We start from the raw sequence: 25,622 nt of genomic DNA on the forward strand, positions 1-25,622 counted from the left end.
CAAAATTCATATTAGTGGTCCACGGGATTTTAAATTATGAGTTTGGTGGTCCCTGAGGTCCAAAAGAGAGAGGACATGTCCTCTAATGGCTGCCTTTATAGAAACACCTCTTAAAGGGGTAGGACCCATCCCTAGTCTTAAAGGGAAATACCCACACTATGCTAATTGATTCTTATTGCATCATCCTATATTGCATCAGCTTCACTGCTGGTTGGCTCTTAAATCCCAAGACCTTAACAAAGAATCAGTGTACATCAGTGTCACCACAGTGGCACCATAAGAGGGCAGATGTAATTATATATTAAGATAAATTGGCATATATGTTATTTATATAAATTTTTAATGTTTGGGGCAAAAATACTGCTGCTGTTCCTATCCTCTAGAACATTTTGCCCTGGTGTGAGGTTGTTCCCAACCCTTCTATCTTTTTGTAAAGGTTTGAAGACATGGCTGTGCCAGTTGGCTTGGGGCTCCAATGGAGGATCAATGCAATGGAGGTGGATGATTGAGTAATAACAGATCCCACTCTGCCCCCACCACCCCTATGTGGTTTTTTGTTTTAATGTTCATTTTTAACTTTTTATGTTTTTTATGTAACTGTAAGTCAACCAGAGTTACCCTTACGGTAAAAACATTATTAAATTTGGTCAGTTTTCAAGAAATTATTCAATTCAGCGTGAGAAAAGAGAAAAAGCAGCAGGGCTCCTGCCATAACAAGCAGTAATGACTTAATCGAAGTGAGAGAAAAAATGTATGAGTCTATTTTTTATTGTTTCTGAAGTTTTTCTTTAGAAAGTTTAGAAAACAACCAACGTTCTCCCAAACCTTAAGAACAGGGTGGTTGCAATGATTTGCTTTGTTTCAGCGTGGTGTGGTCTCCTTTGCTTTTGTTAGGGCATTTTTGCTCTTCTGGTCATTTGTATTCTTTGCATTATAGGTTTTTTTAAAAGACTGCAAATCACCCTGAGTCATTTAGTCAGGTAGCCTGTACTTTAAATTATTTTTTAAAAAAAAATAAAGAAAGAAAATAAGCAATATGTTACATTACTTGCTCTACCAGGATAAAAACTACAACCCAAGAGATGATGTCAGAGACATATGATTGAAAAGTGGTTTATTTTCATCATTCTTTTTCTAGAGCACCACTTTGGAAAGTCAATAAAAGTAGATGCCACCTGCAGAAGAGGACTGTTTTTTTTTAATAGAATTGCAGAAAGAAAATGACCTTTAACATTCTTTTTTTTTAAATATTTTGATCATTTTTCTTTTAGTATATGTACCTTATTATCTTCTTAAATCATGTTCTCTGTTAACAAGCCCTGCATTCATTCTCTTTTCCCTGATTTGAGGCAAATATAGAATTATAAATTATTATTGGTGAAGAGCAGAGACTTTTTAGTTGTCATGTCTCACATCTACTCAGCTCAGATTGATACTAGTCCTTCAAAATGATGGCAAGTATTTAATTTATAAAGCAAAGCATATATTTTTCCATGCAAAAGGCCTGTTTTAATTTATTGAATAAAATTACTTAGGTAAGTAAGACATTATATACAGGAGTCTCTGTGGTTAAACTGGGAGAAGACTAAAAGGCAATGTTATTTGAAAATTCCAGTCTGGCTATCGACTATTGAAGCATTTTCTTACCCTATAATATATAAAAAGGAACAAACAGTTAGATACGGTGAAATACTGAATGAAAAGGGTGGACTTAAATCTATACAAAAATTAGAGGAACAAGGTATAAAGATGAATTGGTTTTCATATGCACAAACACATTCAAGGTATGATAAAGACTCTAAAACAGAAGGTTTTTATGATAAACTGACTGACTTAGGTAAGATTTTGACAGGTACTGATGAAAAGGTGATTAAAAAATTGTATGGATATTTGATAGAAATTAAACTAGAAGAACAAGTTAAAGAAACTATGACTGCTTGGGGGAAGAATTTTGGATATGGGATTGATCTAGAGAAATGGCAAAAATTGTGGTCTCAAAATTATAAAATGACAATATTAACAGCATATAAAGAAAATTTGTATAAGATGTTTTACAGATGGCACTTTCCCCCGACAAGAATAGCAAGAAGTTCAAGAATAAATCTGAAAAATGTTGGAAATGTCATCAGACACCTGGCTCATATTACCATATGTGGTGGACATGTACGGATGCTAAAAAATATTGGACTAAAATCCACACGTGGTTGGAAAAAATGACAAAAAAGCATATAGATTTGAAACCAGAGATATTTTTATTGGGAATTTTACCTGAAATATATAGTAAAGAACTGAAATACCTGATTGTAAATGTATTAACAGCGGCTAGGATTGTATTTGCTAAAAATTGGAAAAATGAGAAAACACCATCACAGGAGGAAATCATTAAGAAAATATTGGAATGTGCTGAAATGAGTAGATTGACATTTGAAATCAGAGAACAAGATGATAAACAATTTTATAAAATTTGGGATCTATTCTATCAATGGTTAGACAATAAAACAGTAATGAATTATGTAGATTCTGAGAAAATAATAAATATATAAAGATGTATTCTTTTCTTATATCTACAAAATGATTTTAGGATAGATTTCGGATGATAATATGAACTGTCATAAAACAAATTAAGTAAAGTATGATTATTTCATAAAACATGAATGAATAAAAATATAGTCAAATAATTGGTTAATAATGATATTAATCTATTTAATACTTGATTGAAAATACAGGAATATATACAATGTAATTGTAATTGAAGACTACGAAATGGAAGCACAAAATAATTTGTAAACCAACTGGCACACTGTATGTATATATACGGAAGATGGCTTGATGTTTTTATGTTTTGTTTGTTTATGTTTGTTTTAAAAACCAATAATTTTTTTAAAAATTACTTAGGTAAGTAATCTAATTGTCTGATATCAAACAACTCATATAGCTTTAGTTTTTTCCTTTGTTTTTAAAATTGTTTATTGTTAAAACTATTTTGTTTTAACTGCTGTTTTATTACATGTAAATTACTTCAAGAATTATTGGGGCTGACATGCAGTAATTATATTATGTTCACAGTTTAAATTGCAAAACTTTGTCCATTGAATATACTATTGCCTGTTAAATTGAAAGCAAGATTAGTAATTTTTAAAGTTTTTTTTTAAGATATAAAATCATTCATTGAATTATCCAATCTTACCATGAAAACAGAAGACATCAACTTACCTCGTATGTGAACTGTGATTCCATGTATCATATCACGAACTTTAAAGTATTGGAACAGGAAAAAAAACACATCATTTTTACAATGTTTTCAGAGAGTTCCCCCAACCCATGAACAGCTACTACTAAGTTAAAAATGTCAATTACTGCTACTATAAGACATACCAAAGATTATTACTTTACAGAGAAATCACTTTAATATTATTTTATTGCTGGGGGGAATGCACCAAATAGTACTTGATCTGGGTTGTACCAGACATTTGAAACAAATCTAGGATTCAGTGAAAAGAGAAAAACAAAAAGCAAATAATTGCATGCTTTGTCTCTGTCTCTGTCTCTGTCTCTGTCTCTGTCTCTCTCTCTCTCTCTCTCTCTCTGTCTCTCTCTCTCTCTCTCTCTCACGCACACACACACACACACATACAGACAACAGTTGATATATTAACTTTAATATCCTGCATATTAAACAGTAACTTTAATCAGAATAGATGTTACAGTAGTGTATTTTACCAAATTGTTTACTGATAAAGGAAATTTAATCAAAATTTACTCTTGATTTGACAGCAATAGGACAATATTGACATGATTAATAATGCACATTCAACTCTGCTAGTTTGGCACATCTTAAATACTACTTGCTCTATCAAAAGATATTTATCCATATTTTGAGAATTTATAATTCATTTGAGTGTTTCTTCCTTAAACTTGAAACATCTAGTTGAGCGAAAGTTAAATGTTTCAGGTAAAAAAAATCTAAAATGTATTTAGTTTTTTTTTTACTAAAGTCAGTAGGCATCAAAAATATTTAATACTGACTAAATCACAGCTTTGAGAAGATGGAATGTTGATTCTTCCTTGCTACACATAATCAAACACAAACATACACACACACACACACACACACACCTTTCTAAAAGTTGTATTTAAATGCCAAAGCTTCCATGGACATTAGAGGCAAAGATTCAGCCATAAATGCCTCAAATACATGCTTCAAAAAAATATGAAATATCCCTAAGCAGATATCTTATTTGGTTGTTTGTTGTTTCTTAGGTTGTTTTTCGATGTTGGCTAATTTCATGTTGGGGTCAGAATGTTACAAATTCTTAAAGTCTGGTTTCACAGGACAAGTTTCTTAATAATAGTTGAATAATTGATTGGATATTTCTCTGACCCATAAATCAGGGCTTGCAAACATAAAATATACAAAGCCAAAATCAATAACTATATTATGGCTTAGCTTGATGCATGATCAGCATTGTCATTTATAATACTTAACGCTACCAGCAAAAATGTGTCAAAGTTTGAATCTCGGATGCCTTGGAAATCTATGTGTGTTCCTATGCCTGTTTTCAAATTGCCATAAATAAGCGGGGGCGGGGCGGAATCTGAAGGAACCAGAAGTACAATCCACCATTATCTTAAAAAGATTGTAGCTAGGCGACTGCATCTTCTGGCTGGAAAAATCCTTTATTGGAGAACGTGATTGATGACACCCGGCCTGTGAACATGCTTCATTGGAGAATCTGATTTATGATACACCCAGGGAGAGGGGGGAAACAGGGTCACAGGTGACTGTGAATTATGTATGCCAGTGTTGGCTTCATTTAAGTTAATGCCAGGGCATGTTGCTCCTAATAAATCTTTTGAGTATTTTTGAAGCTTGGCTCGAGGCTCATGATTTAAATAGGGCTATCGCCGGAACCCTGACACTATGCTTGCATCAATCTACAGAACAGCAAAGGTGGATATTTGTAAGTGCTACATTACTCACCATTACTTCCAATAGCAGTTGAGTATTTCAGGCCTATTTTTAATAAAAGAAGAGTAAAGGGGTTTTTTAAAATAAGCAATTGCATTTTGTTTATAAAAATAAAAGCAGTCTCCTGACTATTTTAAAAACTTGCTAGGAATAGTTCAGGAGATGGAACAAAAAGGAAACAAGAGGAAGAGGAAGGCTTCTTAAGTGACTTGTTTTTAAAAATCAAGTCAATTAAAACTTTTAAATAGATAAATAATTAATGAAAATTATAAAACTGCTGGTTAAGGCTTGAGACTTAATAATTCATGAATTCCAATATGTGATGTAGTATCCAAGTTCATGTTTTGTTCCTGCAAATTCTATCTGGAGAACAAAATGCTGAGCATATTCAACTAAAACCAAATAAACCTATCTAGCGGGAGAAAGGATATATCATATAAGGATAGATTACAAATAATTAATGTGTTAAGAATTTTATTCTTAACTACCATGTTTCCCTAAAATAAGACTGGTCTTATTTTCTTTTGAGCTCTAAAATAAGCACTAGAGCTTGTTTTCGGGGTATGTCATAATATTTTTTTTTTTGCCCTACCCTTCAGGGCAGCCAAAAAGAAGCCGAAAACAGTGCTTCAGCTCTGGCACTCAAGCTGAGCGTGCTTGAGACGAACAAGGAGGCATAGTTGGAGCCACAGCTGCAGCTTCTTCCTGCTTTAGTTTTGCCCTCAGTTGGGAGCGGGGTGGTTCGTGTTGAAATGGTGGGTGAATTAAATTGCGAGGTATTCCTAAAGCCTCAGTAGGAGGGGAAGATTGCTTGGGTAGTAGGCTGAGAAAGTGGTGTTAATAGGCGAGGTGTTGGTATAGGTTGAGCTTGGTATTTCACCTTCCTGCCTTTTGCAAACTTTTGGCTATACAAAAGGAAGGCAGAGGCAGCAGAGACCCTGGCTTGTTTCTCTCCCTCAAACTCCACCAGAAATTGATCTTCGTGAGGTTTGCTGCACTGGTGCAACCGCTCACAGCAGGACACTGCAAGACTTGCTGTGCCATTGTCAGCTTTTCAAGATCCATTTCTGGTGGTGTTTGGGAGAGGGAAACAAGCCAGGGTCTCTGTTACATCTGGTTTCCTTTTGTGCAGCATTCATTTTGGAATTGTGTGTGTCCCTGCTTGTCTTGCAGTTTATTTATCACCTTTTTCTCTCTTTCTTTTTTCAGTTTATATGCCAGCCATCTTCCTGATTTATTTGTATTCTCAAAAAATAAAAAAAATAAAAAGGTTTTGCCCTTTTGGTTTGTTGGGCTATTTCTTCTGAGACAATTAAGTTCAATTTGTGTTTAATTGTCTCCATTTTCTTTTAAGTGCTTTTTTTAATGGGTCTCTTTGGAGTTCTTTTAACATCATACCATATTGCTTTTTCTCTTTATTGTTTTTACTCATATAGGTTATAGCTAATCCTCTGAAGGATGCTTTAGCATTCTGGAGTGAAGTATCTTCTCTTTTATTTTCTTTAAAGAAAAAAATCCATTTCCTTTGCTGCAGGTTCTGTAAATTATTTCTCTTTTAATATGGATTGGTTCAATGTCCACCTAAAATTCTTCTTTACTCTTCTCCAAGTCAATTTTACTGGGTTATGATCAGCCCAAATGCTAGGTTCTATCTCCATCTCAAGTATGTTGGTTCCATATATCACATCAATTCTAGACCATAATTTCTATCTGTTCAAATAGAATGTGTACTGAGTCTTTTTCAGATTTATTTCTCTCTAAATATCCTGTATACAAATTTCTTCCATCATTTTGAAAAACGTCTTAGGTAATCTCTTTCTTTCTTTCCCCCCTATTTTAGTGCTTTTATAATATAGTTTTCCATTCACAATTGCACTGAAGTCTCCTATGAGACAAATATTTTGATATTCTATTTCCAATATTTTCTTGTGTAATGCTTGGTAAAAAAAAAATTGCTTGTTGTTTGGTGCATATATCGCTATTATCAATGTCTTTTTTGATCATTGTTTCTACCATCAAGATTCTTCCTTTTTTGTCTGAGTAGACCTGTTTTGAGTCCATTGATTCTTTAATATATAAGTCTACTCTTTTTTGTGTGTGTGCTGATGTAAAATATAGTTTCTCAATTTTTGGACATTCTGAACTTTATTTGTTTCTTGCAGGCAAATTATTTGTATCCAATTTTTGTAATTGTGCAAAGATCATCACGAGGCTTGTTGCACTGGTGCAGCCACTCACGGCAGGGTGCCGCAAGGCTTGTTGCACTATTGTGCATGTGAGTGGCTGCACTGGCATGACAAGCCTTATGCAGAACCATTTCTGGCAGAGTTTGGGGGAGAGAAGCAAGCCCGGGTCTCTGTTGTATCTGCTTTCTTTGTATGCAGCCAAAAGTTTGCAAAAGATAGGAAGGTAAAATGTCAAGCTTGACTCATATCAGCATCTCACCTATTAACTCCTCTTTCTCTGCCTACTACCCAAGTGACCCACCCCTCCTGCTGAGGCTTTAGGAATACCTCACAAGCAAATTCACCACCATTTTGTCACGAATAGCGCTCCCCCAAAAAGGAGGATTAGCAGGAACCCCCCGCCCCATTTTCCTGCTGATTGTCCTTTCCTTGGGATAAAATGTGGAGGGAGCATTTTTTGGATCTGTGTCTTTGCAGGTCTGGCGGGTGGATGAGCAGAGGTGGGGAGTATCTGGTTTAGGTAAGTATGGTGGGGCAGGCAGGCAGAAGTGCAGGCTCTCGTTGGGCAGCTTCGTTCATCACAGTTCAATGTTGCTTAAGATGCGGGAGAGGGAGAAAGATCAGAAGTGGGCAGGGCGAGGAACACTCTTTCAGAAAGTGGTCTCTGTGTGTGGGGGATTTTCCTGACAATCTTCCTTTCCTTGGGGAGTCCTGCACAGAGGCACATCCCAAAAATGCTCCCTTTGTGGCTTCAGAGCCTCCAGCCTTGCAATTCTGAAGAGGAAAGGCAGAAATTTGCTCTGAAGCTGTGGCAACGGGAGACCTCCATAGGTAACATTTCTGAAATGTTAACTTTTAACACCGTACTTCCTGAAAAATCTCACCCACCCATCACTGTTGGATTTGGTTTGAGATGTGGGAGAGGGAGAAAGAATGGGCAGGGTGAGAAAAACTCTTTCAGAAAGTGATTTGTGGGGGCAAGTTTCCTGCCAATCTTCCTTTCCTTGGGGAGCTCTGCACAGATGCACATCCCCAAAATGCTCCCTCTGTGTCTTCAGAGCCTCCAGCCTTGCAATCATGTACAGGGAAGGCAGAGGTTTGCTCAGAAGCTGTGGCAGAGCATTGTACTAGCTCCAGCGAGAGGTGTGCAGACTGGGGGCTTTGCAGCCAGGGAAGACATGGTTTTGGAGTGAAAGGGGTGATTCCCCCTCCCTCCTGCTACGGGGCCACCACGGAGCTTGCACAGGGCAGTGTGGCTGCTAGCAAAGGAGGCCCTGGCAAGCTAGCTGTGGAGGAGGTGCTCTGGAAGTCGTAGATCTGGGCTGAGTCACCCAATGCCAGGCAGGATCAGCCCAGCAGGGTTGCTGAGCAGCGCAGCCAGGAGGGTAAAGAGCCTCCATGAGGCCAGCAGAAGCAGGTGCAGCAGACCCAGAAGCCGGGCAGAGGCAGGGGAGCCAATTCCAATGTGCCACATTGCCCTCTGTCTCATTGTAGTAGCAGCCTGAGTAAGTCCCAAGCTCCAGGCCTGGCGGAATGCAAACCATGGTTGCTGCCTGCTCTAGAGCCACAAAGTGAGCTGCAGAAGAGAGCAGCTCTTGGCTGTGAGGTTACCTGGTGCCGTGGGCAGAGACTGGAGAGACAGAACCAGAGGCAGCTCCCAGGCCTCGCTGGCTCAGCTGATCCATGGGACCGTGAATAAGAGGCCAAGCCTCCATGAGGTGACCAGGGAAGGGAAGGGAAGGGCTGCCTTTTGTGCTGGCTTCTCCCATCCCCTTCACTAGGGCTTATTTTGGGGGTAGATGTTATATTAGGTGCAGGCATGAAAATCGGGCTAGGGCTTGTTTTTGGGGTAGGTCATATTTTCAGGGAAACACAGTATATTCAACTAATTAAAACTTCAAGGCTGAATTCATTCTCTTTCTCTAACTTTATTCGAACAATTCTGTAAGGGAGATTAAGCTGAATGCTGTTGAGTCTAATGGATTCATTCATGTGATAATATTCAAAACATAGTGATACAGGATTATAGCCTTTCTTTTTAATAATTTGCACATTTACTTGAAAGTAGATCACAAGGATGATTCCAGCCATGTTAAAACAAGTTAAAATAATAGCTATTATTGGTAAAATTCAGAATGTATCTTACCTGCCAGATAAAAAAATAAAAAAAATGCAACAAAATAATTGGTTGAAGCGCTCAACTTCATGATAACAGGAATGTTGATTTTCAAGAATGTCTGAACTTCAAATAAAGGAATCCAGCTGTATATAAAGACAAAAAGAGAGAAATAAATGATTTTGTTTCTGAGCATCTCCTGGCACTATCTCAAAATCTGTGGCATAGCTGATTTAGTTTCCATAAAACAGAATAGATGCCATACTGTTTATGAATTAAGATCTGAGTGACATATACTTATATAGTATTATTTACAAGTTAAGATAATCAGAAAACTGTCAATATTAACGGTTAATATTATTTTAGGTATAAATTTCAAATTCCAGAGATTAAGAATGAACTCCACATTAGTTTTAATATTGGATTTTTGATAACACTGAAATTCAGAAAGAAATTTGCAATAAGGTATTGAAGGAACATATTCTATTGTGTGATTTGTATATGGATTTATAATATTAGATTTTTACAACAAGAGTACAGACGGAAAAGCAGACTGTAGTGGGTGGGGGAAAATGAGTCTTCAAAATGTAACTAAAACTGGAAAGAAAGTATCTCCCACACTGTCATCTGCAGCATCCAGCACATCAAACCAAAGATCAATAGATACAATGTTACAACAGGAAAAATGAATAATTATCAGAAACAAATACAATTGGCATTGCAGTCCATTCAAGAAACTATTACCTTGCAGAAAGAGGAAGCAAGGAAAAAAATCACAATGAGGTGAAAGGAGATGTGGGAGAGATGAAGGAACAGACCCAAAATATGGATGAGAGAATGGGAAATGTTCAGCAAATAATAACAAAAAATGAACAGAAAATTCAGAAAATAGAAGATAAAACAGAAGAAACTGAGAAAAAAATGGAGATGAATCGAATTGTAAATTCTGTTGGTGGGAGGCTTCCTTGAAGACTAAATCATCTGTATCACCCTTCTTGAAAAGTTGTCCCTCGTCAGGAGCCACCTCTCAAGTGCCAGGCGGTCAGTTGGAGCCACTGAAGCTCCGGATAGACTAAGACCCCATGGTTGAGAGACATCCTGTCTCGAGGGATTCTCCAAGGCTGGGAGACAGAAAGACTGACAAGGTCTGCAAACCATGGCCATCTGGCTCAATGGGATGCAATCAGCAAGAGCTCTGCCTGCTCCACAAGAAGCTTCCGGATTACTCTGGGTATGATGGGGAGAGGAGGGAAGGCATACGACAGACTCCTGGGCAAAGGACAGCGAAGGGTGTTGACTCCCTCTGCTCCTGGATTTGGAAACCTCGTGAAGTATCTGGGCAGTTGCAAGTTCATCAGGGTGGCAAATAAGTCCAGGACTGGATGGCCGAACCTCTGGCACAATTCCTGGAAGATGTCCAAGTGCAGTCGCCACTCAGAGTGGTCCACCGTGCTCCGGCTGAGAAAGTCTGCCTGCATGTTTGCTAACCCTGAGATGTGTTCCACCTTGATGGAACTCAGGTGAGTCTCTGCCCAGAGAAATAGGTGGTCCGCCTTGTGCATGAGAGACCTCGAATGGGTGCCCCCTGGCAGTTTATATGTGCTTTTGCAGCCACATTGTCTGTCAAGATCAATAGGTCCCTCTACCATGGCATCAAAGTGATGAAGGGTGAGGTGGATGGCTCGGAGCTCCAGCCAGTTGATACTGTTCTTCAGGTCTGTCTGAGACCACTGTTCTTGAGCCAGCTGCTATTGGAGATGCCCCCCCCCATCCAAAGAGGCTGGCATCTGAGGTCAAGGTCAGATGGGCGGGCTCCTTGAATAGTGCCCCATGGCTATTGCTCGGGACACCCACCACCTGAGGGACCTGAGCGTCTCTAATGGAACCCTGACCTTGATACTGGAATTGCTGCTCTCTTTCCTCTGGAATGGTAAGAGGAACCATTGCAGAGTTCTTAGGTGTGATCGGGCCCATGGGACAATGGCTATGCATGAGACCATCTTTTCCAGGAGTTCAGATAGAACTGCCAATGGAACCAAGCGTTCCATCCTGATTTGAGTGACCAAGGACTTGATACTGTCCTGTCGCTCCTGAGAAAGATAAACCTCATACAGCCTGGTGTCTATCACTGCTCCTAAATGGAGCAGTCAAGTGGTAGGTATCAGATGACTTTTCTGAAAATTTATGTAAATACACCTCTGTCAAATCCAAGTAAGATAGATTGCAGGGTGTTCATTTTAAAATTGCGATATACCAAGAAATGGTTAAAGCATTTCAAGTCTAAAATTGCTCTCCAACGCACCCCTCTGAACTCTTCGGAACAACAAAAAGATGCGAGTAGAAACCTCGCCCTCATTGGTTGGTAGCTACTGGTTGAATGGGTCATATTTCCAGTAGATGTTGGATAGCTGTTTCCATAAGATTCTGTTTAACTGGATCTCTGGAAAGAGGGCATGACATGAAGAAGTCTGGGGTGGTGGTGGATTGGAACTCTAGAGCTAGGCCAAATCTGATCATGTTTCTGACCCAGGAAACAGACATTGAAGAGTCCCATTGGTCCATGAATAATTTAAGGTGTCCGCCAATGGGAGCCGAATCAATGGAGTTATTTTGGGTGCCAGAATGACCTCTTTCCTGCTCCTCGAAAGGGTCTCTTGGATTGGCCACCCCTTCTGTTTCTGTCTCCGAAGTCGGACCTCTCTGACTGTTGTCCTGGTCTGAATGTTGAGGATCTCTGATATCTAGCTGAATATGGTCCTTGATGGAAGGGACGAAAGACCCCCCTCCAAAAGGACTGAGTGCTTCTAGAACCTGACTTCCAAAAAAGAGAAGGGAGTATCTTCTTTTTGCTTCTGGTCTCAATGAGCAGCAGATCAAGAGCAGAGCCAAAAAAATCTGTCTCCCGCAATGGGAGATGAGGCAAGCTTGCACTTATGCTTAATGTCAGCTTGCCAATGTTTTAACCATAGCAAGCATCACACTGTAACATGGGATGTAATGGCCCTAGATGAAAACTTAACCGCATGGAATGTTGCATCAGCAGAGAATTCTGCAGCTGTGATAAGTTTGGCAATGTCCTGATGCACTCTGATGTTGGAATTAGGAATGTGCTCCCTTAGGTGACGGAGCCATCTAAGAGAGGATCGAGTAAAGAAGAATGCGACCGTGGCTGCTCTTATGGCCCACGCATCAGATTGATGGCCCCTGTCAACTTGGCCCGCTTTTCCTCTGGCTTTAATGCCTCCGGCGCTTCACTGGGAATGGAGGACGAGGACACTAATCCCACTATTGGTTTGTCTACCTCAGGAATATTCAACAATTTAGAGAAATCAGGGGCCAAATTGAAATATTTTCTATCATATCCAGTGGGGCAGGATACACTGCTGCAGATGCCCAGTGCTTCTGCACCAAGTCCGAAAACATGTGAGGAAGAAGAAGCTCAAACCGGAAGTTCGGCTTGTGCTTTTTTTCAGATTTGAGTTCTAGAATCACTGATCTGTAGTGAATAAATGTCGACGTGTATTCAAACATGCATGTTAAGTTCAGTATTTATTGCAATGTTATTTGCTTCATTTTCAGACTGTCAGAATGCCTAGCCTGAGATAGAATATTTTTTTCCAGGTTTTTGAAAATTATTAAGTATAGGAACGGTAAAAGGTATTTCCAACATATCACATTTCTGAATAAAACATTTACTGCTATTACTATTAAGCTTTTCTGTGGGTCAACAAATCAAAGTGAATATGGTTGTATTAGAGATGGGAGAGTACTAAGAAAAATAAGGCTATAGGTTAGATCACAAAGTTTAATGCCATCTTGCAAAAGGGAAAGGGAAACAAACCACTGGTACATTGCCAAGAAAAATGTGTTGATAAATCTATTAATCACTAAGCTGAGCTCTTGGCATTTTTACCCTTCCTTTCATCCTGTGTGCAAAAGGACATGATGGACTGTTAGATGAAGTTGAGCAATCTTTAAATGGTAGAAGTGCTTAACAGCCTGGGCGGGTATTACTGAGGATTATTGTTAAATTTTTATCCCACCTGTGAAATGGATTGAGCTGAGACAATGATTGGCTCAATGTCAATCAACTGGCTTCCTGTTTAAAGAAGGCTCAAAACTTGCAATCTCCTGACTTCTAGACCACCATCAGTACATTAAGCTGTCTCTCAGTTTGGAATATTAATATTTCTACAAAGCTGCATCCCATAAGCCATAGACTTGCATCCTAAAAAAATTCAGTGACAGACTTCTACAATAAATACTGTACAATATTTATTCTCTCTATAAGACTTTTCACTTTGGACACTTTGTGGAGTCCTTGAGGCTCTCTGAGCTTGTTTGCTTGTTTGCAGATGTTATCTGACCAGGTAAATCATCAGTTTATGCATTTCTTAAATTCTTCTTATAATGTTTATAACTAAGATTTTAACAGCACAAAATTTCTCATTTTGTAAAGGCTATTTTTAAATTTTAGTTGAACAAATGTATTTGCACTAATAACACATTCTGGTTTGGAAAAGGCTAGAGGGAGCATTTTACTTCTAATTACTTTCATGAATCAAATATGATTGCACTTTTGTTTTGTCAATGGTGTTATGCATGTTTAAACTATAAAAATTTATACGTCCACTGAAAAATTATTTACTTCTTATTCTTAACCCTAAAATTTGAGGAAGGTGGATTCTGGTTATTTAAAAAAACCCTAGTAGTGAAAGCAAATTGACAATGGAGTCAGTTAGTAGACTTCCCTTCACTGGGTGTGTCCCAGCAGAGGCTGGACAGCCATCTGTTGCAGATACTAAGTTTGGACTCATGGTCAAAATTATCCCTTCCACATTCATTATATCATTCTTGTCCTGTGCTATATGTAGGTAGGAAGGATAATTGGGAGAATATGTATAGGGAAGGCGCATTTACAGCATATTCTGATGCATTCTTTTGTAATAGCAAAAATTATTGTATCTGAACTCTGCTATAGCAAGAAGGTTTGGATATCAGAACTTGCTTATCGTACCATACATATAATTTTTCATATTTGCCCTACTACAAAATAGGGAAATTTTAACAGCTGTATCGAAATATAACTTTGGGTGCTCAAAACAAGAGGTCACAGGGAAGGGGGCCTTCTATTTACCACCTCTGCTGTGACTTAATAATTTCTCTTTATTTCTGATGACAGAATGCTTATATGGTCAGAACTACACACCTGTCTTTGCAACAGTCCTAGCTGGAATGTACCTCTCAAGATATGTGTTCCCAGAGCTAAATTTAAATAGCCTGCACTTTTTGAGGGTCCATTTCCAAGCCCTGGGGTGAAATGAAGTACCACAAATAATCAATTTTTTCCTGGGGGAATTCACATTTAGAGACTTTAGCATAAAGTTTGGTGGAGCAGAGTTTGTTTAAAACAGCTTGGACAAGTTTTACATGTTCTGCTTTGATCTCGGTATTTATTTAAATGTCGTTCAAGTAAACCAGGACTCCCTTATACAAATGCTCATGTAGGACTTTGTTTATTAATTGCATAAGCATTGGAGGGGGTCCTTGTAGCCCAAATGGGAAGACTTTGAGTTGATAGCATCCAAGTGGGGGTGTTAAATGCCATTTTCCACTCGTCCCACTCCTTAATTCTGATTCAGTAGTGTCACTTAAGTTCAGCTTTGGAAAAAAAATTCCTTTAGCGAGGTGTGCTAGCATATCTTTCATATAGGGGAGAGGGTACATTTTCTGCACACAGATTGTATTTGAGTTCCTAAAATCAATGCAGAAACATTTTGAGCCATCTTTTTTCTCTCTAAATAACACTGGGACTGCAATTTTTGGTTGGGCTGGCTCGATGAAACCACTTGCTAGGTTTTCTTAACAAATGCCCTCAGTTCTTCCAGCTCTCTCAGGGGCATGCTATACATCTTGGGTTTGGCACTGGGTAGGATTTCTATCGCAGTCAGTGGAGCAGTGGGATGGAGCTCATCAGAGGCTTTTTTGCTAAAAACCTCAGCCAAGTCTTTGTATTCTTTGGGTATGCCCTGGGTCACCATGGTGTAACCAGACGTTGCTGTTTCTCGGTGCTCTGCCCCCTCAGTTTATGTGGATTCCCAGCAAGAGTCACATGCACCTGAAAGATTATGGTGCCTTGCTTCCAATTAATTTTGAGGTTCCATTTTTTAGCCATGCAAAGCCCAAGGCAGAGATGGATAAATTGAAATTAAAAATAAAAGATAAAGGAGATACAGAGTATTATTCAACATGGGACAGTGGTTTATCAGTGGTTAGACATGAGAGACAGAAGTTAGAAGAAGAAAGATTATTGCTGCGTGTATCTAATAAGATGATTATCTATGACTATAAACATGCTAGTATAATTAATAACAACTACAAATAAGTTAATATAACTATAATTATTGTTATAACTATGCAATTATTATTATTACTATGAGGGGACATGTTTTTCTTTTTGGTAAAATACACACACACACACACACACACACACACATACACACAAAGGGTGAAGGCCAGCTGAAGTCAAGTCAGTCACTTAAGTGGACCATGGAGTGCCAAGTGGCATTTGAACAACTCAAACGGGTGTGCTGAACATCATGACCCAGTTGTTCCATTTGTAATACAGGCAGACGCAAGTGACATAGCTATGAGGGTTGTGTTATTGCAAAAGAATACTCAGAGCTTGCTACAACCATGTACATACACCTCTAAAAAACTTACCAAGCCTGAACAATAGTCGGTGGTATGGGAGAAGGAGGCATATGCAGTGTAGTGAGGTCTGCTTACTTGGAGAAACTTCCTAGATGTGGCAAAAAAAAAATGTTCGAAGTGTGGACTGACCATAAGAATCTGGAAGCCCTGAAAATGGCACACAAGTTATCCCCTACACAAGTTGGTTGGGCTCAATACTTTTATTGGTTCAATTTTAGCCTGCACTTTATTCCAGGAGGAAAAACTTTATGGCAAACACTGTCCAAGTTGCTTCAATACAATAACATTAAGGCTGAAGTCATCCCCTCAAAGCAACTAGCAGCCCCAGTAACCACTAGGGCCCAAGGGAAAAAGGAGTCTGAGATTGCAAATGAACTGGGTGAGATGTCTTAAAAAAGCACTTAAGCTTGATGAATGGTTAGCTGCCCCCAAGAATAACTGCACTATGTGCGATAGAGGCTTAACAAATATACAAGGTAAGCTATTGATGGTGCATAAAATGATTTTTTAAAATACACTGCTCAAAAAAATAAAGGGAACACAAAAATAAGACATCTTAGATCTGAATGAATGAAATATTCTTATTAAATACTTTGTTCATTACATAGTTGAATGTGCTGACAACAAAATCACACAAAAATTATCAATGGAAATAAAATTTAGCAACCCATGGAGGTCTGGATTTGGAGTTACACTCAAAATTAAAGTGGAAAAAAACACTACAGGCTGATCCAACTTGGATGCAATGTCCTTAAAACAAGTCAGAATGAGGCTCAGTAGTGTGTGTGGCCTCCACGTGCCTGTATGACCTCCCTACAGTGCCTGGGCATGCTCCTGATGAGGTGGCGGATGGTCTCCTGAAGGATCTCCTCCCACACCTGGATTAAAGCATCCCCCAACTCCTGGACAGACTGTGGTACAATGTGGCATTGGTGGATGGAGCGAGACATGATGTCCCAGATGTGCTCAATTGGATTCAGGTCTGGGGACTGGGCGGGCCAGTCCATAGCATCAATGCCTTTGTCTTGCAGGAACTGCTGACACACTCCAGCCACATGAGGTCTAGCATTGTCTTGCAGGAGGAACTCAGGGCCAACCACACCAGCATATGGTCTCACAAGGGGCCTGAGGATCTCAGTACCTAATCACAGTCAGGCTACCTCTAGCGAGCACATGGAGGGCTGTGCAGCCCCCTAAAGAAATGCCACCCCACACCATTACTGACCCCCTGCCTAACCGGTCATGCTGGAGGATGTTGCAGGCAGCAGAACATTCTCCACAGTGTCTCCAGACCCTGTCACATCTGTCACATGTGCTCAGTGTGAACCTGTTTTCATCTGTGAAGAGCACAGGGTGCCAGTGGCGAATTTGCCAATCTTGGTGTTCTCTGGCAAATGCCAAACATCCTGCACGATGTTGGGCTATAAGCACAACCCCCACCTGTGGACATCGGGCCCTCATATCACCCTCATGGAGTCTGTTTCTGACCGTTTGAGCAGCCACATGCACATTTGTGGCCCACTGGATGTCATTTTGCAGGGCTCTGGCAGTGCTCCTCCTGTCCCTCCTTGCACAAAGGTGGAGGTAGTGGTCCTGATGCTGGGTTGTTGCCCTCCTACAGCCTCCTCCATGTCTCCTGATGTACTGGCCTGTCTCCTGGTAGCACCTCCATGCTCTGGACACTACACTGACAGACACAGCAAACCTTCTTGCCACAGCTCAAATTGATGTGCCATCCTGGATGAGCTGCACTACCTGAGCCACTTTTGTGGGTTGTAGACTCTGTCTCATGCTACCACTAGAGTGAAAGCACCGCTAGCATTCAAAAGTGACCAAACCTTCAGCCAGAAAGTATAGGAACTGAGAAGAGGTCTGTGGTCACCACCTGCAGAACCACTCCTTTTGGGGGGATGTCTTGCTAACTGCCTAAGCTTTCCACCTGATGCCTATTCCATTTGCACAACAGCATGTGAAATTGATTGTCAATCAGTGTTGCTACCTAAGTGGACAGTTTGATTTCACAGAAGTGTGATTGATTTGGAGTTACATTGTGTTGTTTAAGCATTCCCTTTATTTTTTTGAGCAGCGTACATATTGCAATACACACATGTAGATAAAAATACACAGTGCTATGTAATTCTTACATAATTAAAATAATATGTTAAAAAAGTTAACTTACTTCAAATAGTCATCTTTAAGATAATCGTAAGTTGGAGATCAGGGCTGGAAAGTTTAGCTTTCATTCTCATGATGGTACCAGAAGTGTGTGTGTGTGTGTGTGTGTGTGTGTGTGTGTGTGTGTGTAAAGTTGATCTTAAGCTTAAGGTGATCTTAAGCTTCAGCTAGTAATGCTAAATCATGTTTATGCAGCATGTGTACAAACTAATTAAACATAACTTTTTCAAATGCAAATGTTTCCAAATAGATAAGTTACCATATTAACATTTTAGGTCATGCATTGCTCGCAAGGCTGGTAACTGAAGGATCAAGTGGAGTCATGTCTTATAGAAGGAAATATTTATAATGTTTCTTTATTTAAAAAATGTCAGCATTATGACTGTTCTTTGATCCTATTTTTCAAATCAACTTTACTGAGTTAGACTATATCATTTCCTGTAAATTCTAGCTAGAATATTTTCACTAGTGTCACCAATGTTCCATATTTATCAGAGATAAAAGTAAGCCACTTTCTGAGACCGTGCAATTTATTTTATAGCAAAGGAATATATATTTGCAAAAGAATTGCAAAGTGTTGGTAAAACTTAAGCTTGGCCGGTGTCCTGAGGTAATTTGGGATTAGTGGCGACCCCAAATTTATTGCTCCTTTCAAACAATTCTTGATCAATGCTTCCTTCTTAATCATTTAACTCTCAAATACATCTCCCATTCTTGAGGCAAATGTTATGTTGCTTTCATCCTTTGTAAAGCAGCTTTTGAGTCCTCAGAAACAGGGATCAAATTGCTGGTTTTTCAATTGAATGGAATCTCCTTATTTTGATTATAAACTACAATATAGATTTATAGCAAAGACAATTATGAAGTATGCACATGTACCAAATTTTAGAAATTGCAATAGAATCCAATGAAGTCAGAATTTTTATTGTTCCATAAAATTTTATTGGGATTTTGAAAAGCTCCCTATGTTCTCAAACTACAACACAGCAATATAACACAGAAAGAATCAGCCTCCAAACATTGAGGACAAACTCAATAGGAGATCCTCTGAACGTTAAGTTTCCTAGCAACTCTTAAACAGAGTGACTTTTTAACATCAGTCACAAGGGTTCTGTAGAGAATACTCAAAAACATCTCTTTCATTCTGTGAATACACAATATAAATTAAAATAGCTGCAGCTGCAACTAGAAAGGGAAAAAGGAAAGTCAATCCAGATCTCCAGCTGATTTCAAATAATGTCACTGATCATTTGGTTTTAACCCTGAACAGTAATTGAATATCTAAGATAAACCCCATTGAGTTTAGCGAGGCTAGCTTCCAGAAAAGCGAGGTCACAACTGTGAACTTTTAAAAAATCACTTAGGCGCTTTTAATTATAAGTGATTAAATTTAACATTTTAGCACTGTATCATTATTTTAAAAAGTTACTGGATTTCCTATATGTCAATTTGAGACAGAAGATTAGCATGAAACATGGAAAGGATAAGGCTGAACACAGAGTTGATCAAGTGGACTAGATGCATTTCTTTTCTAAAATTTCTCCCATCACTAGTACTGTAATTTGTATTTAGTTTACTTTTATGTAAAGGTAAGGGTTCCCTTCACACATGAGCGCTAGTCATTCCTGACTCTAGAGGGTGATGCTCATCTCCATTTCTAAGCCAAAGAGACAGCACTGTCTGATGACGATTCCGTGGTCATGTGGCTGGCATGACTAAATGCTGAAGGTGTATGGAACGCTGTTACCTTCCCACCAAGGTGATCCCTATTTTTCTACTTGCATTTTTACAGGCTTTCGAACTGCTAGGTTGGCAGAAGCCGGGGCAAGTAATGGGAGCTCACTCCGTTACACAGCACTAGAGATTCGAACCGCCAAACTGCTGACCTTACTGATCGACACGCTCAGCGTCTTAGCCACTGAGCCACTGCGTCCCCCAGTAGCATCTGTACTCCACTACAATTTTTTTTAGCTTTTTAATATAATTATATTATATTTTAATGAAGACAAATTAGTGGCAATAGTTAATATGATAAGGCAGCAATTCTCTAGACAGACTTGGTGCAACAGTTGAGTCCATTCTTGTTTCTTCCCAGTGTAATTCAGTGTGTTATCATCTTTAAAGCCCTATACACAACTGGGCCAACTTATCTATAGATTACCTCTCACTTAAGTTATCTGTACAAGGTCAGATAGATAGGTATAGTCCAGATCATTTCCCTCATAAACTGCCATCTAGTGAACCTAGTAAGCATGCCTTAGCCTTAACATGTGCCTGTAGGACAGGGGGTCCCCAAGCTCCGATACATGGACCAGCATCGGTACATAGCATGCCAGAAACCATATATATATGTATTGTGTTCATCTGTGAGTCAGACTTTCACAGTCTTACAGACTTTTACACTGTAAAAGTCTGACTCACAGATGAACACTATACAGAAGCCTGATGATGGCAGATGAGATTCTGCTGAAAGGTTGCTACAACTTTAAAAGCACAACTACAATGACATGGGAAAATACCCGAACAAAGCTGAATGCCATACATGTAAGTACCTGCGAAAACTTAAGAAAACATACATATATAAAGACTGGCACATATTTCATTCCTATTGAGTTAAATAGCTACTGCTGAGCTAAGTTATTCTTTTGATTATGTATCTGGATAATACTGGTGGTAAAATGTATGGTTATTGTTTCAATGCAGGTTGTAAAATCTTTGCTCCAGAATATTAAGCCATTTATTTATGACTAAAAGCACATCTTAGGTTTCTTATTTGATCTGCAGAGAAAAGGTGGAAATGTTCTAAAGGCTTCTTGCTAGTTGTAGAATTGGGAGTAGAATGAAACATTTAGACAGAATTAAAATGAAAATAATATGAACCTCACTTGAGGAGTTTCCCTTGAGAGCAGGTCCTTAATTCACCGTAGCCACCACTTAAAAATCAGGGCTACTCAAAAAGCTATAAAAATGTCTTCATTTGCAGTCTAGCTATCATTAGACAATTTGGCTTATCTATGACATTTTGTTTGATTCTGATAAAGATATTCTATTTTGAATTACTGTATAAATCCCAGTTGAAAAATATATTTTTAGAAAATAATATTGATACTTTCTAATTATTATTAGACAGATGGATCATTGAGTTAATATAGTCTCATCACTGATTTTCTGAAATATTTCCACAATAGTAAAGCCCATTACATGGCTACTAACCTCAACAAGATTTGCTCTTAAGTAAGAATTAGGTGTCATTGGAATAAACTATATACAATTGTTCCCTTGCACTATGGACAGTCCTATTAAGGAAAGTGGGAATTCAAAACAACAAGTCAATAAGTCAATGTAAATAATATCTTCAATTACTTCCTGGACTTATGTGATAAGTCCATCAGCTGTCAATATGAAGAGAGAAAGTAGAAGACAAACAAATGGAAGGGACTGATTTTATATTAAGCTGATAGTTGACGTTACTAGAAGATGCCATCCCCACCAGTTTCTTCTTTCTCACCCATCCATTTGTTTAAATCTCTGTGAATCCTTATCACCTCTTATTCCTGACTTTCTGTATGCATTGCTCATTTAGATTTCTCTAATCAAAAAGCTGTTATCACAGAGAGTCTACTGTTGTAAAGTTTTTGGCACCAAAGGAGAAATAAAATTATACTAAAAACAATTTATCAGCTTATCAGGGGGAGTGAGAATTATTTAAACTCCAGTTTCTTCTGATTAAAAACAACAGGCCACCCTTTCCTGGCCATCACACAACTTCACACAACACCTGCAACTAAAGAAGTTTACACTCTGGATAATCCCATTAAGAAGGAAACTGAGGGGGGAGGTTGTCCTCTCATCAATTCTATGAGAGAAGACTTATTTTGATTAGAATAAAAGATTACAGTTAGTGGAGTTAGCTAAGTAATCTTTATAGTCAGCAAGAGATATTAATATAGATAAATAATTTATATTTGAAGATGCTATAATCTGGAGCATACAAAACTCAGCACATAAACAATTATTGTTCAATTCCAAGTGAAGATCAAGATAGTTATCCAAACATCGTTTCTTTTATGCTGGTAGCTAACTTCCTGTATCATGATGAACACATCCAGGGACTTCATGCCAAGACACTTTGTCCCACTTACAAGCAACAGCGACATGAAAGCACGCAGTGCTTCTTCCTTTACTATTCAGCATTTGCCTTTGGAATCCTGTTTTCTATTTCCCTCACCTACAAATAAAATGTATACAGTAGCATAGCTCAATTGCATTACATTAATTTATCTTAATTTATAATTTTTCATTTCCTTTTTTCTAATCAAAATTGCCCAATATAATTAAATTCTGGTAAAACAATGCAAGAAAGGCAAGGAATAGACTACGATTTTATTAGGATAGAATCAATACTATGAACATTAAATTATGTAAAGTAGTTTTATGCAGATACCAATATCAGAGAAGGAATAAGAAATTGTAAAAATACTATTACATATTTTTTTAACTTTTGACATCCTAAATATGTATGTATGTATATATGTGGGTGTATATGTGTGTGTATGTATGTGTGTAATTGATATATATAATTGATGTGTTATAATTGTGTGTGTGTGTGTGTGTGTGTGTGTGTGTGTGTGTGTGTAAAACAAACTATTCTAAAAATACGAGTTCCAGGTATATTTGTAAGAGAAGAAACAGACATCTTGTGATCTCTGGAACTAAAATTATTTTTATTATACTTATTAAGCTTTCGTCAGCCTATGCTAACATCTTCAGAGTATTAAGCTGCCATTACAGAGATCTCTTTATATATCATTAATCAATTTAGCCCTTGCATAATAGGCCCTTCCAACCACCTCCCACCTGTAATTAACTGTTGTTTTTGCTTCAGTCATGTCGGTCGAAGGAGATTTATCTCTTGTTATTTTCTCCCTTGTCAGACCCAGCCTGGATTGCTTATCTCTAAGAAGTGATCTTAACCCGCCAGATATTGCAATTTGTTGCTTTGCTCATAACCTTGTGGTCGGCCAGGCTCATTCTTCATTATTCCTGTATATTATAGCTTGAAGCAGCTCTGCCGGGCTCCTCTGTATTTGGACAGGCCTGGCTGTGCCTTCATAAGATGAATCCACATGCCCAGGGATGGAGGGTGCCATCGGTCCCTGATCCCCGATGGGAAGTGGTCCCTGCTCCTCCTGCAAGGTCTTTTCCTGGGGTCCTTGGTAGGCCGGTGGTAGTTGACGTTGTTGCCCGTGATAGAACTAAAGGAGGATGCCTACTAAAAGAAGCCTGGTTTTCCAACAGCAATTCTATCAATAGGCACATCAAACTACCACCAGCATGTGTGTGTGTGTGTGTGTGTGTGTGTGTGTGTATCACAAACCTACACACACATGCAATTATTTTTTAATGTCTCTGAATTAGAGTTGTACAATTTAAATGCAGCATTGAGGCACAGATCATAGATGTGTGAATTAAGTATAAAGATTCTAAAAATATACTGCTACATTTAAACTAATCACTGTTTATCATTACATCTAGCTGCAATCAGATATTACATTAAACTACAGTTTGTCATTGTAGGAACTAGTAATATGATTTTACATATTAAGGAACACATTATGTTTCATTTGTTATTTTAATGAAAATTTCAATGAATTGCAATATTGTATAGTTTTTAAACAAGCCAATTTATCAAATTAAATATTGCCAAAACCTGAAACTTTGCCCTGAACATTATACATTTTAATCACACATTTATTCTATGTTTAGCTTTTATCTCATATTTAAAGCTTCAAATACAAGGAAGAAAATTGCCAATTTACAATTGTAAATTGGCCCCCCTTTTAGGCTACTTGATACATTTGAAAACTGGAGCATGTTATTATGACTACCACAGGATGTATATCACTGTGGCTATAGGTCATCAAAAACATTTATAATATCAGAAAGCAAATAAAGCCCTAGATTGCAGGAATTCTAATTTTGTTTTCAGTGAATGCCTCTGAGCTCTATAGAGAGCTCTGAAACATTGTGAGAAATTGGAATGGGACAACTTGCTGCGGGACAATTCATCACAGCTAAGTCATTGTGGGACAATTTGCCAAGGGACAATTGAACAATTCAATTTAATTATTTAAAATAAATTTTAAAAAATGTGTCTCTCCTTTTGCATCCTTTCTTTAATTATTCTATTCCACCATTTCTTTGACATAAGTGTAAATCTGGTCCCACGGAGAGATGTCCTGTGGTGAGTTGGCCACAGCAAATTGGCTGTGGCAAGTTGGCTATGGCCATGGAGAATTGGCCAAGGAGAATTGTCATAGACCCATTGTCAAACCTGAGGTGATCATGGCTGAGGCCATCATGGAGGCTTTAGGATTGCCACATACTAGAGGGAGGGGGAAAATAGATGAGGTTTCTAGACAAAACAATACAACTTTCCTGTGGGAACCCAAGGACATCCACACAGTTGGCTGGCCAGAGGAGGAGTGAAGTAACCAAGCAACCAGATAGCTCCTGGATTGGACAGTATGAACAGTGACTTGGGGGGGAGGGGAACTTTTACTTTTTTGGTTAAGTTTTTTATTTTATATTGCTTATACATACCAATGCGTGAACAGTGTAAAACCTGGGTATCATACATTTTAGTACAAATAAACATATTACTACTCATAGTTATTACATTTCATTTTCATTGTTTTATACTGCTTAAACATATCCAATACTACTGCCAGTCAATTTCTAAACTGCCCTCTTTTTATTACATATATCTTGTTATATTAAAATATGTATATTGTTATTCCTCTCTTATTTATATTTCTATTCTAACTTTTATCCATGTCACCATAGTATTCAAAGACGTTTCTTTTCTGTCTTCCATCTTTCACCTGCTTTATTATTCATATTTTTCTTATTTAACTCTTCATATCTGTATATATTAAAGTTTCATCCTTCATTCTTTCATTGTTCAGTGTTTCAATATACAATTCTTATATCAATTACAATATCATTTAAACATATAGAGTAGATCTATTCATATTCCTTCCATTCCAATCCATGTAATTCCACTATTAATATACATTCTTATATTAAAATATAGTCTTTCATTATCTAATTACATTATCTCATTATTTTTTATTAATATTAATATTATTAATTTTATTTCTCTAATTTTCCAATTAATGCTTGGTTCTTATTCATAATTCCCATATTTCATTCTTCATATTTATTTGTATTAAAATATTATCCTAGTGCCTATCACAATATGTACAAAATAATTATCCAGTCTATATAATTCTATATAATTCTAATAATACACATGTTTTTGCTTAAGTATGTTCTTAAAGAAACTTTTATTTTTAATTAGGTGAAAGCCACAGGAACTTTTAGAATCAGCTTTCACCAGTTGTGCCAATATGATATACCCAATAAAACTGTTCCTTGAGGAATTTGCCTGCCTCGGAGT

The 25,622-nt window shown here is 38.0% G+C and overlaps 1 protein-coding gene across 4 annotated transcripts in view; it reads right to left on the bottom strand.

Moving 5' to 3' along the window:
- CNTN1 (contactin 1) overlaps positions 1-25,622 on the bottom strand; it is a 178,782-nt gene that overhangs the window by 103,956 nt on the left and 49,204 nt on the right. For all 4 annotated transcript variants that reach the window (XM_087933954.1, XM_087933955.1, XM_087933953.1 and 1 more), the window contains exons 2-4: positions 9,302-9,417; positions 4,982-5,014; positions 3,214-3,252 (exon numbers count right to left, since the gene is read on the bottom strand). In XM_087933954.1, the coding sequence (XP_087790080.1) occupies positions 3,214-3,252; positions 4,982-5,014; positions 9,302-9,362 (133 nt within the window). In that variant the 5' untranslated portion in view covers positions 9,363-9,417. The remainder of the gene's footprint in view (positions 1-3,213; positions 3,253-4,981; positions 5,015-9,301; positions 9,418-25,622) is intronic.

This window comes from Pseudonaja textilis, chromosome 5, assembly GCF_049901715.1.
Source record: "Pseudonaja textilis isolate UNSWEBS1 chromosome 5, rPseTex1.2, whole genome shotgun sequence".
Classification (NCBI taxonomy): domain Eukaryota; kingdom Metazoa; phylum Chordata; class Lepidosauria; order Squamata; family Elapidae; genus Pseudonaja; species Pseudonaja textilis.